Source organism: Lolium rigidum, chromosome 6, assembly GCF_022539505.1.
Source record: "Lolium rigidum isolate FL_2022 chromosome 6, APGP_CSIRO_Lrig_0.1, whole genome shotgun sequence".
NCBI lineage: Eukaryota > Viridiplantae > Streptophyta > Magnoliopsida > Poales > Poaceae > Lolium > Lolium rigidum.
In genome coordinates, this window is record NC_061513.1 from 123,521,684 (window position 1) to 123,539,752 (window position 18,069).

The window sequence follows — 18,069 nt, forward strand, 5'->3', positions numbered from 1 at the left end:
CATTGTGTGTGCACGATTATTAGTTATATAAAATACTTCTAAATATGATAAAATACAGTAGATGATCATTTATATGTACATTTGCATATAGATAATTTTTACGGTCAATCAACATGTAAACATTGTATTGGGCCATCATGGTCATTCTGTACAATTTGTATCACGTACTCAGTGTGAGAGCTACTATAGCCAAACAAGTTGTAACTTTCTCACAACTCATACTAGGTTTCCCACAGCTCACGAAAGCTTTTCTAGAAGAGACTAGAACCCACAACAGAGCCGGACAGACTGCTCAACCTTGATTAGCATAATGCCACACACAAGTAGTCTTTATTGCTAATGATTCCATCTTGAAATCCCACCCGGTCGACCTACGCGCACTTGGTGGTGGCCACGACTGAGCTCCGGACGCGATGGTTCCCGTCCGACCACTCAATGCTGCCGAACACATAGTCGGAGGCCGCGGCGGCGTCATAGACCTCCAGCCTCACAGTGAAACTCTTCTCCTCGTAGATCTCACGAAAGCTCAGCGTGCTAGGTCGCACCGTGATCCTAACCCCCGCATTCGGCTGCACGACGCGGACGGTGTAGGTGCTGGAAGCTGGGCTCACGTTCTTCACCCGGCGCTTCACCGTGGCGGTGCCGGAGCCAGAGAGGCAAGCGGCGGAGATGGAAGGGTAGTTGAGGTTCTCGGGACGGAAGGACGGAGCCTTGCTGCACAAGAATGGGTTGCTTGCATTGGCGCCGAAGAGGATGGATAGCAAAGGAAGCAGCGGCGTTGGGACCGGGACGGAGATGGGGAGCAGGTTCTGGGGCTGGGTAGGCTTCAGGGAGCATAGGAAGTTGGTGTAGTCTTCCAGCGTAGTGTCGTACACCAGGCCAGGGTCCAAGGCTAGGGCAGGGTTTGCATGGCCCGAGCCGTAGCTGAATGGGGTGGCAGGCAAGCCACTTTGGTCCTGAATTTGGCTGTTGTCGTTTGCTCCGGTGGATGCTGCGTCGTACATAAAAAAAGCACGCTATAAATATATACAGGGCTGCAGGGCTCAATAGAGAAAATTAATGTAGTTCTGGTGGTCGTGCTCGATCTCTCACCGGTGGTCATGATCGCCGATTTGATCATCGCCGGGCTCCAGTCCGGGTATTTCGCCTTGATCAGACCGGCGGTGCCCGCCACATGCGGGCACGCCATGGAGGTGCCGGACAATATGTTGTAGGGGACACGGCGGTCGTCGAAAGGTAGGCTAGTTGCTGAAACCTCCGCGCTGTACGCGGCGATCACGTCGACGCCTGGCGCCGTGATGTCAGGCTGCCAACCGAGCAAAAAAAAAAATTCAGGATACCAAGCAGCATAAAAGTCAGAGATCGATGGGCGCAGGAATAATTCTGAGATCGTGGTGGTGGAGAAATGTGCCAACCTTGAGGATCTGAGGAGTGATGGTGTTTGGTCCACGAGAGGAGAAGTCTGCAACCACCGGCGCTGGCTTCACGCCAAGCTCCGCGTTCTCTACTGCGATGTCACCCACCGGAAATCTGAAGCAGAGAGATCATGGTTAACTAATGTCTGGATACTCCCTTCTACCTCTAATATGTTGCGTACAATTTTTGTGCAAGTCAAACTTTGCAAATATTTATCAAAAATATAGATCATAATACGAAAATCTACTACACCAAACGCATATAATATATAATATATTTTATGATAATTCTTATTAGATTGTCATTGTATACGTTATATTTTAGCTAATACACATGGTCAGACTTTGTAAAGCTTGACTATAAACTGACTTGATATGCAACATATTTTAGAAAGGAGGTAGTATAAAACTCAATTGTATAACATGTGAGTAAGGGCTCTAATACCGGCGGTAACATAGGTGGTATCATTAAGTCTCCCCTCCATCTCATTAGTTAGGGCGTAATTTTTTTTGCACAACTATTAAGGTGAGATTGACAGGAGAGAAAGTAATCTCTAGTTTCCTCCTTTGCCCCTACATGCTCACACGATTATAGCATCTTCCACACGCGCTGGACTCCTCATTTCCTCTGGACCTCCTCATTTCTCGGGCCAGACCAACAGTTTTTCAGGATCGTGGGTTTGCGACCAGCTTTTGAGGAGGGTGAACGGAAAAGCAGGGGCAAATTAGGGTGATTAGCGATCCACAACCACCCACGCCTTAAGCATTGAGGAAACATCGGATTTTTTTGCGTCGTGAGTAAGTAAGAAAGAAGATGATGTGGCAACATAACTAATGATGAAAATCACAATTATACATTATCATAGCATCCATTAGGGTTTTTAGTTCAAATATTATAAAGTGGATCCATGATTCACCCCAGTGATAACACGATTTTCAGTGCACGTCAATAGAGAATGGAAGATGGAACTTATGAGCAACACGGTAGTAAGTGAGAATCTGCAAGGCTGACCACGGAACAGTATAAGAGGAAGTACAATAAGGTGTCAGCATACTATAAGACTTAAAATTATATAGTTTTGCTGAGTTGGATGAGAGAGAAGAGGAGAGATAAGAGAAGCAGGCTACAAGATAATAGCCAACTGCAGCGCGTGCTCCTAGGCACTTTGTGAGATTGCAAGGTGGGCCATATGCATATAAAGTAGTTCATACTTGTATCTAACTATTGTATGTGTTGACTACAAGTAAGCTATAGATGACATGGCAAAAACATATAGCCAACTACTAACTCTTCTATTGTTCTTGCTCTAAGGGTGGAGCACTTCGAGAAAAGAGCGCAACGTTTGAGCAACCCAATAATACACTACGGGAACTAGTTAAGGTGCTGATGGCTGCCATGCCGTCGGCACAGCTAGAATTGTCATTGGCACATCACCGTCGGCACAATATGACCTCGGCATATACTCATTTTCTGTCAGTACAGCCTGGCCATCGATATAGCATGTTGTGCCAATGGCAAAGCTCTCGGCATAAAACTAATGGCCATTTGGCAATTCTAGCTAGATTTTTCAAAAAATATATCGATTTTTTTAATCTCTTACATGGATTATTTTAACTCTGACTACACTTAATCTTAGGTCAAATTATAGTCACGGTCAAACTTCTCAATTTGGTTACGAACCCTAGCAGGCTTAACATCTTGTCTCTTCTGGTTAATAATACTACCATATCAATTCTATTAACCCTTAGACCACGATATCACAGCTCATCCTTATTTTTAATTTTAAACAATTATTTAAATAAACATCAATGATTAAGTAATAATAATTTGTATGCATAATGCAATTATTAGTTTTATTTAAAAAAATGAATTTTTGGCAAAAACTAAAATTTTCCCGCTTTTATATTTTTATTTAGAATTTTGAGAATCTAAAAAACGGCAACCATGTAATTATACATTTTGACACGATCATTTTGATGTATTATACATTTTCCCAACGTTATGCAAAAGATAATGCAATTTTATCGAGAAATAAACTTTTTTTGCAAAAAAATCAAAATTCATATTTTATAATTTTTCTTAAAACTAGATGATATAACACATGTAAATTTTGGAGGATTTTATTTTTTTGAATTTTCTGTCATTTTATTTTATTTTTTCAAAAACTGAAAAGTCGATATCGATCCTCCGGGGGGGTGCTTGGAGGAAAAAAAATATTGTGCCGACGGCTTTGCACGGTGTTAGTGGGTAGGACCTATGTCGACAGCCTTTCAGCACATGCCCATACCGACGACTACCGTGGGCACAAGCTTTTCTGTGTCAACGACTTTCTTGTGCCGACGGCCTTCTTCGCGGCCTGAACCTGTGCCGAAGGCTCCGATTAAAAACCGATAAAAAGCCATTGGCATAACTTTTAGCTGGCGGTACCTTGACGTTTTCCTCTAGTGATAGGAGAGGAGATATTTTATACCTGCATCACTCTAGGGGCTTTCCTAGGAAGGTTCATAGATAGAGGGGCCACGGAATGGGGGACATGGAAGAGGAGAAGGTTTTTTGATTGTATGTTCAGACGACAAAAACACATATGCTTGGAACATAGTAGCAGTAACAAATGGTGTGGATGCAGCGAAAACTGTGAACGGAGACCGAGCTATATGTAGCCCTTTATTTTTAAAAATTCGAAAATTATAGTTTTAAGTTTCAAAAAATCTGACGAAAAATCCTGGATGTAGATAATGATGAAATCTACAAACATGCAAAATCTCAATGTGAATTTTTTTGTATTGTAGACTACACAAAAATGACAAAATCTGACAGGTTCTATAGTTTTGAAACGTGCACAATTGACTATTTTCAGATCACACATTTGTCATTTTTGTGTAGCCAAAAGTACTAAGAATTTCACGTTGAGATTTTGCATGTTTGTAGATTCCATCATTGGCTACATCTAGAAAAAAAATCAGAATTTTTTGAAACTTAAAAATATTTTTTTTAAAAAAATAAAATAGCTACATATAGCACGGCCTCTATTTATCCACTCTTCGTGGAGTGGTATGGTCGTAGAAGGGCTAGCCTCATTCAACATGCTTTTCACACGACGCTCTACGCCTCTACCCAAGCACGCGGGGTAGAATGCACCAAAGCCCCTACTCATTGGGCTTGCCTTTGTCAATGCAATAAGTGAGATCCAAGAAAAGCACCCCATTTGTATGTAGCGTGTTTGGTTGCCAATGATAAAAAAAATATTCTATGCATTGCATGCTTTTTAAGATCAGCACATGGTGCTTCGAATCAAGATAAACTCCCGAATCGGCTTTTTCCACGGAAAGGCCTCCACGAGAGCAAAAATTGCCTCATTGGTTCGCTAATTTACTTACTAATGGCTTCTAATCTACATAATGATGCTTGAAATTAAGATAAATTTCACATGAAAAAGATTCACGTCGATGTTGTGATTCGGTTGCCATGACCAGTTTCTAGTTCATTTATTGTTCGTATTTAGAGTTTTTTAGACTTTTTTTTTTCAAATTCGTCGCACGCAATCCCCTGTTTGAAATTTCCTTCGACGATAATTATCATCTCGCCATTTCACATAAGTTTCTTCTTGTAAGTTGTCCATTTTAACATTCGTAGACGAAATCTAAATTCTGAGGACCGGATGCATATAAAGAAAAGTAATGCGCTACTTACTCGGTAGACTGGAGGTAATCGAAGAGGTGGATGCAGCTGGAGTAGGAGCAATGAACCGCGGGAATGAGATGCGGGTCCGCGACCGTTTCGTTCCCGCTGCTGGCATCGTTGCAGAGGACCATGCCGATGCCACCGGCCTGCTTCACCACCAGCCCCTTCTCGACCCTGCCGTTCCCACCTCTGGTGCACACAACTATCTTGCCGCTCACCTTTGCAGGATCCAGTGTGCCGGCCAAGCACAGCGTCCTGCATGCAAGAGATCTCATTGCTCAGAAGTCAGAACTTGGAGACGATCGACAGTACGGGACATGGCTGCGCTTCTAGTTGGTGGACGGAACACCGGTCGGTACTTACGAGTTGTCGGCAGACTGGTTTGCCGCATTCGCCTTGTCCCCGCTAATCATCTGGCGGGCTGGCTGAGTGCCGTTCGATAGACTTCGTCCCTGCAAATCAATCGTCCAGAGCGGCATGAATGAGCTCGCTGGAGCAAGGCTGCAGCTTGTGTAAGGACGACCAAACTAACCTTTATGGTGTTGTTGCCGAAGGTGACGTAAGCTGGAAAGTCTCTGTCCATGGTGCTTGCGGCGACCGTAAGGATCCAGGGAGCCAGGTTGCTCACCGAGCCTGGCTCCGGGCCCGAGTTGCCGGCGGAGCAGACGACCGTGACCCCCTTCTGGACCGCGTAGAACGCGCCGATCGCGATGGTGTCCGCGACGTAGTCCGACGGCGGCCCGCCGAGGGAGAGCGATAGCACGTGCACGCCGTCGGCGACCGCCGCGAGCATGGCCGCCAGGACGTCCAGGCTGGAGCATCCCGACGCGGCGTAGCACGCCTTGTACGAGGCCACGCGCGCCCGCGGCGAGCCGCCCTTGGCGGTGCCAATCCCACGGCCGAAGGCGCTGGCGCCCGCGACGAAGCCGCCGCCCGCCGTGGACAGCGTGTGCGAGCCGTGCCCGACGTAGTCCCGTGGCGAGTTCAGGTCCGTCTGGTTCAGTCCCTGTACCTCCATCTGGACACCCGCGTTGAAGAACCTGGCGCCGATCAACTTCCTGCATCGATCATACGCGCGTCAGTCAAGTGTTGCCTTCAAGCCACTGCGGCTTTAGCGGTATAGCCTGTGTGGATATTGGCGTTACTTGTTGCAACTGAAGGTCGTGTCTTGGCCAGCGTCGCATTTTCCGCGCCACGCCGGCGGGACGGACAAGCCGTCGTCCCGGAAACTTTCAGATGTTGGCGACACACCTTTGTAAAACAGTGTCAGTTCAGTTTTATTCAGAAACAGATCGCAATTTTTTTTATGGATAGTTTCCTTTTACTATCAATCTATCATAGCATCGTACTAATTTAGTTCTGGTAGGTTAATTCCTGCAACAGAGCACCGCCCTGACGACCTCAGTTGTCAATAGTTCAGGATGAAGGATATTGTTTGGGGAGTCCGGGGACACTTATATAATGAAAAACTTCCTGCATGTCAAGGCCTAGTTAAGCGGAAATTCAATTCGGCTCCCGAGTGCGTATGCTCCCTCTACCAACAAAACATATTTTGAAGTGTGGAAAAATTTTGACAAAAAATTCTACATGTACATCTTCATAATATATGTGTATGCGTCAAGTTTCACGAAAAAATAATATTTTTTGTGGCCTATGTAAAAAAAGAGAAAACTTATCCTGTGAAAAACATTGTTTTCAGCACTGAATTTTGACTTTTTTACACACGTCACATGATAAGTTCATTTTTTATGAAACAACTTTGTGAGCGCGTAGCACGTGAAGATGTACGTGCGAATTTTTTGTTTCGATTTTTTTAAAATTTAAAATATGTATAAAATGCATTTCAAAATTATAGGGAGCATATTCTCCCATGTTCCAAAACACCACTCCCGTGTTATTAGGAATTTAGGATAGACGCACACTTGTAAGCATGTTATCCAAGGAAAAAAATAGCGCGCTATAACAAAATAGCGTCGGCCAAAAATATGCTATTAGCGTGCTATAGCGTGCTAATAGCGCGCTATAGCACGCTATAGCGCCGAAATGATATAGCGTGGGCTGTTTAAAAACGCTATAGCGTGCTATTAGCGCCGAAATAGCGCGCTATTTTTTTCCATGATGTTAACACAGCTTCCATCCAGGCTGCTCAGTGCCAATCCAAGGTCGTCTCCATGCCTGTTTCTTCTTCAGACTGGCGGGAGACCAAGTATGCATACTACTTCAGAGCTTTGGCCTTGCTACATCTGAGATGCTATAATTAATGTACACTTGCACAAATACTACTCCGTACGATTCGTTCCATAAATATGTGGCTTATAAATAACCTGAGTAAACAACCAATTGTTTCTTTAGCTTTACCGAATATATTGAAGGGACATCAATAACAATAGTTTCTTTAGCTTGACCGAGTATTAAATAAATACATTATCAAAGTATATCTTATGGTGAATCTGTTGATACTGATCTGGTGTTGTAGAACTTCATACTTCTGTTTATATATTTTTGTTAAACTTAGCAATTATTAATTTTTTCTCAATTTATTTATACTTACCACCTATTTGGAAATAGGGGAAATTATGTAGTAGTAGCAGTTGATTATGTGAAACGAAGGCAACGGATATACAGTGTAAGGTTCACATCAGATTTTTGCCAACATGGCATGCATGATACTACTTATGATACTCCTATTGTGGCTAGTCTTAGGACTAGGTCACGTACCCGTGTCGACAGTGCCAATGATGACCCCCTCACCGAACTTGGCTGCTTTCCACCCGTCGGTCGCATTGCCACCTGATGTCTCGAGCCCAAGGAACTCCCACGAATGCGTCGTGTGCACCTGGTAAAGCCTATCTGGGATGGCAAGCGCCACGCTGGGGTGATCTGGGTAAATTTGATCGGCACACACAATGCATATATGTGTGTCTTGTCAGTGGTACATATAAACCGTTCAAAACTCAAACTAAAAAAGAAAAATTCCGTTGTATGCGGTGCACATGTAGCCAATACGGAACTAACTTTGGAGGGCTGATATCGAACTCTCGTCCATCTCCACTCCGATCGCGTTGATTTCATCGAAGATATACAAGGGTTTGTAGCTGCATATTTTGGCATCAAGAGAAGAAAAAGGTAGTCAAGCGACGTATAAATGAGGTGTCATCGATCGTTGTGTGTCAACATGACAACATCCAAAACCAAGAGTATGTGTTTGGCCATACTTGCTTGCAAGTCCAGCCATCAGAGGAGATAGTACAGAGGGCGGATCCTTCGAGAGGACCAAATAAGACTGCAAGCAGAAAAAAGAGTGTAGTACAGTACGTTAATTAGAGAACAACAAGTAACAGAACAAGTATAATGTGTTTGAAAGGTGAGAGCTCGAGGGAGTTGCCTTCATCTCTGCCGACTGCAGCGTGAGGAAGAGCAGGAAGGCGAGCAGCAAAACGCGGGCTCCTTTCCCCATTTCGCCTCGATAGGTAATTTGCTATGCCGCTACGATTTGGCGCACGGCTGACTCTCCTCGCTTGCGATGATGCATCCAAATTTATATAGACGCTTGGAGTACTATTATTTATGTTCTCCGCGACGAGAACGCGCCCAAGTTTATTTAGTTAGCCTGGAGTGCTATCTAAACCAGTGCATAGCAAATTAATTAGTTCCACATTCTGGCGACGTGCAAGCAGGATGTTCATGATTCGTGCAAAAGCGCAAAGGCTTTTCATGGCTGAGTTCTTGCAGAAGTATTTGTCAATGAGGAAGGCTTCAATCAGAACTATTTTATGCATTATTCGTGCATCCATTCCGAAATGGCCAGGTCATTTGAATTCTTCTTTTCACTATAAGTCCTCGGTTCGCATCATTTGGTATAATTTCGTGGGAAAGAAATTATCCACTCTAGCATCACGAAATTGCTGGGAAAATCCCCAAGGTGAGATTTTGCTTACGATTTGTGCAAAAGCGCATAGGCTTTTCATGGTTGACTTCATACGAAGCATTAGTCAATCAGGAAGGGTTCAATCAAAGGTATTTTATGTGATATTCGTCCATCATTCTGATATGATTAGGTCATTGGAATACATCTTTATTTCAATAAGAAGTTGATATTCGCATCATTTGAAATTACATATAATTCCGTTGAAAAGAAATCATCCACTCTTGCGTCAACAAAATTGTTGGGAAATTTCCAGATTAAAAGCAAAAGCAACACAGACATGGCATTTTTGCATCTAGGTTCATATGCTCCTGATTTTTTAAATGCATTTTAAACCCATTAGAAAATATCAAAAAAATCCCGAAAAAAATCTCTAGAGTACATATTGATGTTCAATGTCCTCGTGAAGTCGTTTCACGAAAAACTGATAACTTTGATGTCATATGTAAAAAAGCCAACATTTGGTGCTAAGAAAAGGCTCTTAGTGAGACATTTCTTTATCTTTTTTACACAAGACACAAAATAAGTCAATTATCCACGAAATTTGGCGTGTGTACATAGAATGTTGATGTGTGCTGGCCAATTTTTTGTTCAGAATATTTTTAAAACTTTAAAATATTTTTTATGGTGGCAGGAGCATATGCACGCGGGATCAAATGTGCATTTCCGAAGCACTTGGGTTTGTTTAAGTTCGTAATTTTTTCTTCAAAGAAAGGAAAAAACCTCACCTTACTTTATTGAATATAAGAATAAATAGCATTAAAAAGTCCACCCTAGAACTTACAAGACCCAAAGCAAAATCCTATTCTCCTACCGTATGGTGACCCAAAAAATTGCTCCCGGCAAAAACTCAAGCTTCACCTCCATTTTGACACATGAGAAGACTATAGGAGGCATAGTAATCTTGTTCTTGAAGACTCTTATGTTTCGCTCATTCCAAACTTTACATGTAACTAGCATGATGAGAGAAGCCATGGCTTCTTTCTCCCAGGGTATGGGGAACCATGTGTGCACCGTGACCCAACTTTGTCGAAAACAACCCACTCCATGGGCTCAAATGATGTACCCAAGTCAAACCTGAAGTGAAAATCACAGCCCAACTAATGTTAGAATATGCCTAGTGGCAAGCATGTGATGCATCTAAAATGCATACATGAACTTTGTCAGTTATCATATTGAATTCTCACTTGCAACATATATGATGATAATAATGATAATAACATGTTTTACATTGATTTATGGAAATTTACCAATGATCCCTTTTATTTGATTTATAAATCTGCAGGTAATTATTTTATTTGTCCCTGCACCCGATATCATTTTTGCTCCGGAACCTAAAATTTGTTATTTTTGTTTCGACATGCTTTTACCATTGCTCAATGATATCCACCGACGCCCGAAAGTGGAGCAGCTCCGGAAGATGACGGCGCTTCCGAAGAAATTGAGGATGACCAGAATGTTCTTGAGGATAGCGATACTTTGGGTGATGAAGCCCCTGAAGATGACACACTTGTCAAGTCCATGTGTCGCAGGAAGATTAATGAAGACCTGATAGCGATAGCGGAGTCGAGTCCTAGCGGACGAGATGACGATGATGCTGATGCAATCCCTTCTCCTGCACCTTCCCGAGAGACTTCGGCTCCTCAGGTCACAAAAAGACCATCAAGACTCTTCGCAGAAGAGGATGACTTGGAGTCAATTTCGTAAGTTTCCTTTTATTTCTTTTTACTTCCACTTAAATTCTTTCAGCTTTACTAAAATTCATTTATGTTTTGTCCAGTTCCGAGGATGATGACGACGTTCCTCTTTCAAAGAGGGAAAAAGTAATATCTGATAAGGCAGAGTCCGCAAAGGAATCGATGCCTTCGACTGCCGGAAGTGATCATGTCACCACTTCTCCGACAAGAACAGCTGTGGCCAAGGTAAAAGTTTCGACAGTTAATCCTTCAGCAAGCGCCTTCACTCCTCCATCTTCGAGTGATCATGTAAGCATTACTTTTTTTAGTAAACAGTATACAGTGTAGTATCCATCAGCCCCCGAGCCGATGATTGGCTCTTTGAAAAAAGCCAAGTATAGATTAAGATATGTCTGTTGTATAACCTGACGTAATCCTTTGATTCCCTTACTGCAGCCAATTTATGCCGCAGTTGATGCTATGGTAGATTTTGCTAATCAATTCGTTCGACTAGAATCAGAAAACGTCCAACTTCGCAAGGTTGTTAAAACTTCGGCTGATCAAGTTCTAGAGGCTAACAGGCTAGCAGCCGAGGCACAAAGCGAAAACACATGCCTAAAGGACGAACTGAAGAAGTTGAAGAATAAGATGAAGGAGGAGAAAGAGGCAAGGCACAAGGCTTTCGTTGAAGCCGATGAGAAGGAAGGTGCCCTCCGCGAGTCCATTGAAACTTTGTTAAGTAAGATTTCTTCATGCTTGTATGTTTCTTCTTCAGAAAACTCTGCTATTGTAATGAATTGTTTCTCCATGATATTTCAGATACTGCCGACATGCCTGTTGACCGTATAAACAAACTTCGAGTGGACTCAATGTTGGATGCCCTTTCATTTGCAACTGAATCCAGCAACCAGGTCCAAGATCTCTTGAAAAAGACCAAAGGAGCTTTGTCGAGGTTATTCTCGATGATGTTCTCAAAGCTGGACCAAAACAAGACTCTTGGAGAAATGTCGGATACTTTCTTTGTCGACTCCTCTGACGCCATTGAGGTATTGAAGCGACGCTCTCGTCTTTACGGAGAAGTCCTCACTTTTCAACTTTTGATGGGGCATGGACTTGGTTCTGACCTGGAGAAACTATTCAAAGCGCTACTAGTGGATGCCAATGATTGTCTTGTCGACCTTGAGCCTTTCAAGCAACCCTCATTGTCGTGCGCCAATCGGTCCTTAAATTAGTTGGTGAAGACAAGAAGAAAGCTGCATCTGGAACTGCACCAAGTTCATCGGCACAGACTTGATTAAGCTGGGCCTACTAACTTTTTTAGTTGTATCCTGAATACATCCGACCCTTGCTTTGTAATGAATTAAGCTGACTATGTTGTCGGCACTTAACTTTCATCATAACTTTTTGAATGAAATGCTTTGCTGGCTCCTGGTGGGAGTTTTCTACATTCAATATTTTTCCCTTTGATGATTTTCCGATGATGCATATTAAATATTTTGTTGCAGACTTCTTCCCGAGTCGAGAGTTCTTTGCATTCTTCTGCTATTGATGAACCAGAACTTGTGCGTCATCTGCGCAATCAAATTTTCCGACTGAATAAAGATATAGCTGGTCTTCATACTATGGCAGCATTGGTGAAAAAGAAGAGCGAAATTGATGCTGCAGTCGAACGACATGCTTTAGATTACCTTCGTGTGGCTACCGAGAGCCTAAGCTGTAAGCAGTCAACCGCCTCTTTTTTGTTTTATTGATACTTCTGTAAATGATCTCCTGCTGACTTTCTCTTTGTCTTCAAAAGTTGTTGCTTCCGATGAATCAAAAGAAAATAAGAGGATCCATGAGAAGATTGCAGTGATGACCGACATCTCTCACCCGAGGTGTGAATTGTGGTCAAATAGATCAAAGGTTGTAATCGTGACGAAGTTCGAGTATCAAGCTGAGAAATTTCATTATTACTTTGATAAGTACCATGCTCATCTAACCATGGTATGGAAAATCATGTTTCCTTTGGATCCAGCACCCGAGACTCTGTCAGCTTTGTTCAATCGATTCAAGACTCAAGTCAGAATTCGATCTTTGGTGCGCAAAGAACTTCTTGCTGGAGCCGAGCTTGCACTTGCTTCTGTTTTAGCATGTCATCCGACCATGGATTCAGAATCCATAGCCAATGCTAATATGATACTAGATCAATACTATCCCATAGCTAGGCATCCTGCTCACATTATTATTTCTAGGATCGAGGCAGGTACCGAAAGCGATTTGAAGAATCAAGAAGATTAAGGGACCTTGTCATGATAGAAATTCTTTAATTATTCTTGCACATAGTGTGCTTTTGTAAGGAATCACCTCCTTTTTAAGATGACCTTGCGTTGCAAGGAGTAACATTGTGTGTATTTGATGTTCTTTTTTAACATCATTGTGAATCGATGGACCGTAAGTCCAGCCGAAATATTTTTCTATTTTGTCGAAGGCAACTGAGTGATCAGGTCAGTTTGCTCACTCGACGACCCTGTAGTAATCGCAATTTTTGCAGAGTCGTATGTACGTTTGTAAGAGCGACACCCTTCGAGTAAACTAGGGAATTATGCGTTTTTTATTCGGCTTCATAACACGGTGCACTGGTATGAGTCTTTTGTATGTTGTATTGTTTCCACCTACTGCAGCACTCGCATGTTTATTTGAGGCTTTGATGGAATTTATTTTTGATAAGAACTTACGGTTTCTGAGTATTTCCGGAAAAACCATGCTACATCGATAACTAGAGCTCCCGATGAAAGTAGTATTCAATGACGATATTGTAATAATTCTTGCAGTCCCCGAGTATTGTCGGGTAAGCTATGACGCGTTGTTAATCGGAGCTCCCGATCGGAGTAGTAGTCGATACATGATGACCCACAAGTATAGGGGGTGTATCGTAGTACTTTCGATAAATAAGAGTTTCGAACCCAACGAGGAGCAGAAGGTGTTGACAAGCAGTTTCGATGAAGGATTCACTGTAAATGCTCACAGACAAGTATTCAGGGGGTTTTGATATAGCAGATAAATAAAGTACGAGTAAGTAAAATGCAAGAGAAATAATTGCAGCGAGTGGCCCAATCCTTTTAAGCACAAAGGACAATCCGGTTTGTTTACTTATAATGACCAAACGTTCTTGAGGACACACGGAAATTTAGTCTAGTGCTTTCGCTTCATATAGCTGATTGCTGCTTGTGACGGTAAAGCACACATCCGTTGGGAACCCCAAGAGGAAGGTATGATGCGTACAGCGGAGAGTTTTTCCCTCAGTAAGATATCAAGGTTATCCAACCAGTAGGAGTCAAGAAGCACGTTGAAGGTTGATGGCGGCAGTGTAGTGCGGCGCAACACCAGTGATTCCGGCACCAACGTGGAACCTGCACAACACAACCAAGATACTTTGCCCCAACTTAACAGTGAGGTTTTCAATCTCACCGGCTTGCTGTAACAAAGGATTAGATGTATAGTGTGGATGATGATGTTTGCAGAGAACAGTAGAACGAGTATTGCGTAGATTGTATTCGATGTAAAAGAATGGACCGGGGTCCACAGTTCACTAGTGGTGTCTCTCCCATAAGATAAATAGCATGTTGGGTGAACAAATTACAGTTGGGCAATTGACAAATAAAGATAGCATGACAATGCACATGCATGTTATAATGAGTAGGGTGAAATTCAATTGGGCATTACGACAAAGTACATAGACTGCTATCCAGCATGCATCTATGCCTAAAAAGTCCACCTTCAGGTTATCATCCGAACCCCCTCCAGTATTAAGTTGCAAGCAACATACAATTGCATTAAGTATGGTGCGTAATGTAATCAACAAATACATCCTTAGACATAGCATTGATGTTTTATCCCTAGTGGCAACAGCACATCCACAACCAACTTTCTGTCACTGTCCCAGATTTAATGGAGGCATGAACCCACTATCGAGCATAAATACTCCCTCTTGGAGTTACAAGTAATGACTTGGCCAGAGCCTCTACTAATAACGGAGAGCATGCAAGATCATAAACAATGTCATGCTATCTTTATTTGTCAATTGCCCAACTGTAATTTGTTCACCCAACATGCTATTTCTTATCGGAGAGACACCACTAGTGAACTGTGGACCCCGGTCCATTCTTTTACATCAAATACAATCCACCGCAATACTCGTTCTCATCGTTCTCTGCAAACATCATCATCCACACTATACATCTAATCCTTTGTTACAGCAAGCCGGTGAGATTGACAACCTCACCGTTAAGTTGGGGCAAAGTATCTTGGTTGTGTTGTGCAGGTTCCACGTTGGCGCCGTAATCCTTGGTGTTGCGCCGCACTACACTCCGTCGCCATCAACCTTCAACGTGCTTCTTGACTCCTACTGGTTCGATAACCTTGGTTTCTTACTGAGGGAAAAACTTGCCGCTGTACGCATCATACCTTCCTCTTGGGGTTCCCAACGGACGTGTGCTTTACCGTCACAAGCAGCAAAGTTTTTCTGGCGCCGTTGCCAGGGAGATCAAGACACGCTGCAAGGGGAGTCTCCACTTCCAATCTCTTTACTTTGTTTTTTGTCTTGCTTTACTTTATTTACTACTTTGATTGCTGCATTATATCAAAACACAAAAAAAATTAGTTGCTAGCTTTACTTTATTTACTATCTTGTTTGCGTTCTCCATATTAAAAACACAAAAAAATTAGTTACTTGCATTTACTTTATCTAGTTTGCTTTATTTACTATTGCTAAAATGGGTACTCCTGAAAATACTAAGTTGTGTGACTTCACTAACACAAATAATAATGATTTCTTATGCACACCTATTGCTCCACCTGCCACTATAGCAGAATTCTTTGAAATTAAACCTGCTTTACAAAATCTTATTATGAGAGAGCAATTTTCCGGTGTTAGTTCTGATGTTGCTGCTGCCCATCTTAATAATTTTGTTGAACTATGTGAAATGCAAAAGTATAAGGATGTAGATGGTGACATTATAAAATTAAAATTGTTTCCTTTCTCACTAAGAGGAAGAGCTAAAAATTGGTTGCTATCTCTGCCTAAGAATAGTATTGATTCATGGACTAAATGTAAGGATGCTTTCATTGGTAGATATTATCCTCCTGCTAAAATTATATCTTTGAGAAGTAGCATAATGAATTTTAAACAATTGGATAATGAGCATGTTGCCCAAGCATGGGAAAGAATGAAATCTTTGGTTAAAAATTGCCCAACCCATGGACTGACTACTTGGATGATCATCCAAACCTTTTATGCAGGATTGAATTTTTCTTCGCGGAACCTATTGGATTCAGCTGCTGGAGGTACTTTTATGTCCATCACTCTAGGCGCCGCAACAAAGTTTCTTGATAATATGATGATTAATTACTCTGAATGGCACACGGAAAGAGCTCCACAAGGTAAGAAGGTAAATTCTGTTGAAGAAACCTCCTCCTTGAGTGATAAGATTGATGCTATTATGTCTATGCTTGTGAATGGTAGGACAAATGTTGATCCTAATAATGTTCCGTTAGCTTCATTGGTTGCCCAAGAAGAACATGTTGATGTGAACTCCATTAAAAATAATAATTTCAACAACAATGCTTATCGGAACAATTCTAGTAACAACTATAGGCCATATCCTTATAATAATGGTAACGGTTATGGTAATTCTTATGGGAATTCTTACAACAATAATAGGAATACACCCCTGGTCTTGAAGCCATGCTTAAAGAATTTATTAGTACACAAACTGCTTTTAACAAATCTGTTGAAGAAAAGCTTGGGAAAATTGATATACTTGCTTCTAAAGTCGATAGTCTTGCTGCTGATGTTGATCTTTTGAAATCGAAAGTTATGCCTAATGAAAATAAATATATTAAGTTATTTGCAACAGCAAACGCCATCCAAGTTAGAATTAATGAGAATATAAGATTGATGGCCGAATTGTGTGCTAGGTGGGAGAAAGAAGAAGATGCTAAAGATAATGTAGCTAAAGTTTGGACTATTACCACCACTAGCAATGCTAATGCTTCACATGTTGCTACACCTCCTACTATTAATGGTAAAATAATTGGTGTTGGCAATGTTTCTACTTCTAATGCAAAGCGTGAAAACTCGCTTCGAAACTCGCTGAAATTGCTTGTGATAAAACTGCTGAATTTTTTTCTAATGTTGGGGATAATGATCCCATTGCTTTAGATCATAATGGTTTAGATTTTGATGATTGTCACATCTCTGAAGTTATAAAGTTCTTACAAAAACTTGCTAAAAGTTGATACGTCTCCGACGTATCGATAATTTCTTGTGTTCCATGCCACATTATTGATGATATCTACATGTTTTATGCACACTTTATGTCATATTCGTGCATTTTCTGGAACTAACCTATTAACAAGATGCCGAAGTGCCACTTGTCGTTTTCTGCTGTTTTTGGTTTCAGAAATCCTAGTAACGAAATATTCTCGGAATTGGACGAAATCAACGCCCGTGGTCCTATTTTGCCACGAAGCTTCCGGAAGACCGAAGAGGAGACGAAGTGGGGCCACGAGGCGGCCAAACCCTAGGGCGGCGCGGCCCGGCCCTTGGCCGCACCGACCCGTGGTGTGGGCCCCTCGTGTGGCCCCCGACCTGCCCTTCCGCCTACTTAAAGCCTCCGTCGCGAAACCCCCAGCACCGAGAGCCACGATACGGAAAACCTTCCGCAGACGCCGCCGCCGCCAATCCCATCTCGGGGGATTCGTGAGATCGCCTCCGGCACCCTTCCGGAGAGGGGAATCATCTCCCGGAGGACTCTACGCCGCCATGGTCGCCTCCGGAGTGATGTGTGAGTAGTCTACCCCTGGACTATGGGTCCATAGCAGTAGCTAGATGGTTGTCTTCTCCCCATTGTGCTTAATTGTCGGGTCTTGTGAGCTGCCGAACATGATCAAGATCATCTATCTGTAATTCTATATGTTGCGTTCGTTGGGATCCGATGAATAGAGAATACTTGTTATGTTGATTATCAAAGTTATGTCTATGTGTTGTTTATGATCTTGCATGCTCTCCGTTACTAGTAGATGCTCTGGCCAAGTAGATGCTTGTAACTCCAAGAGGGAGTATTTATGCTCGATAGTGGGTTCATGTCTCCGTGAATCTGGGAAGTGACAGAAATCTCTAAGATTATGGATGTGCTGTTGCCACTAGGGATAAAACAATGGTGCTATGTTCAAGGATGTAGTCACTCGATTACATTACGCGCAATACTTAATGCAATTGTCTCGTTGTTAGCAACTTAATACTCGGAGGGGTTCGGATGATAACCTGAAGGTGGACTTTTTAGGCATAGATGCATGCTGGATAGCGGTCTATGTACTTTGTCGTAATGC

At 42.4% G+C, this 18,069-nt stretch overlaps 1 protein-coding gene across 1 annotated transcript; it reads right to left on the reverse strand.

The window, feature by feature from the left end:
- Positions 1-371: 371 nt before the first annotated feature.
- On the reverse strand, positions 372-8,554 carry LOC124663230 (subtilisin-like protease SBT5.3). Its single transcript, XM_047200955.1, has 11 exons — positions 8,483-8,554; positions 8,313-8,380; positions 8,113-8,192; positions 7,816-7,977; positions 6,243-6,348; positions 5,630-6,155; positions 5,461-5,549; positions 5,107-5,352; positions 1,416-1,530; positions 1,093-1,306; positions 372-991 (listed from the first exon to the last, which is right to left on the reverse strand). The coding sequence occupies exons 1-11, from the start codon at positions 8,552-8,554 to the stop codon at positions 372-374; spliced, it is 2,298 nt and encodes a 765-aa protein (XP_047056911.1).
- Positions 8,555-18,069: the final 9,515 nt, after the last annotated feature.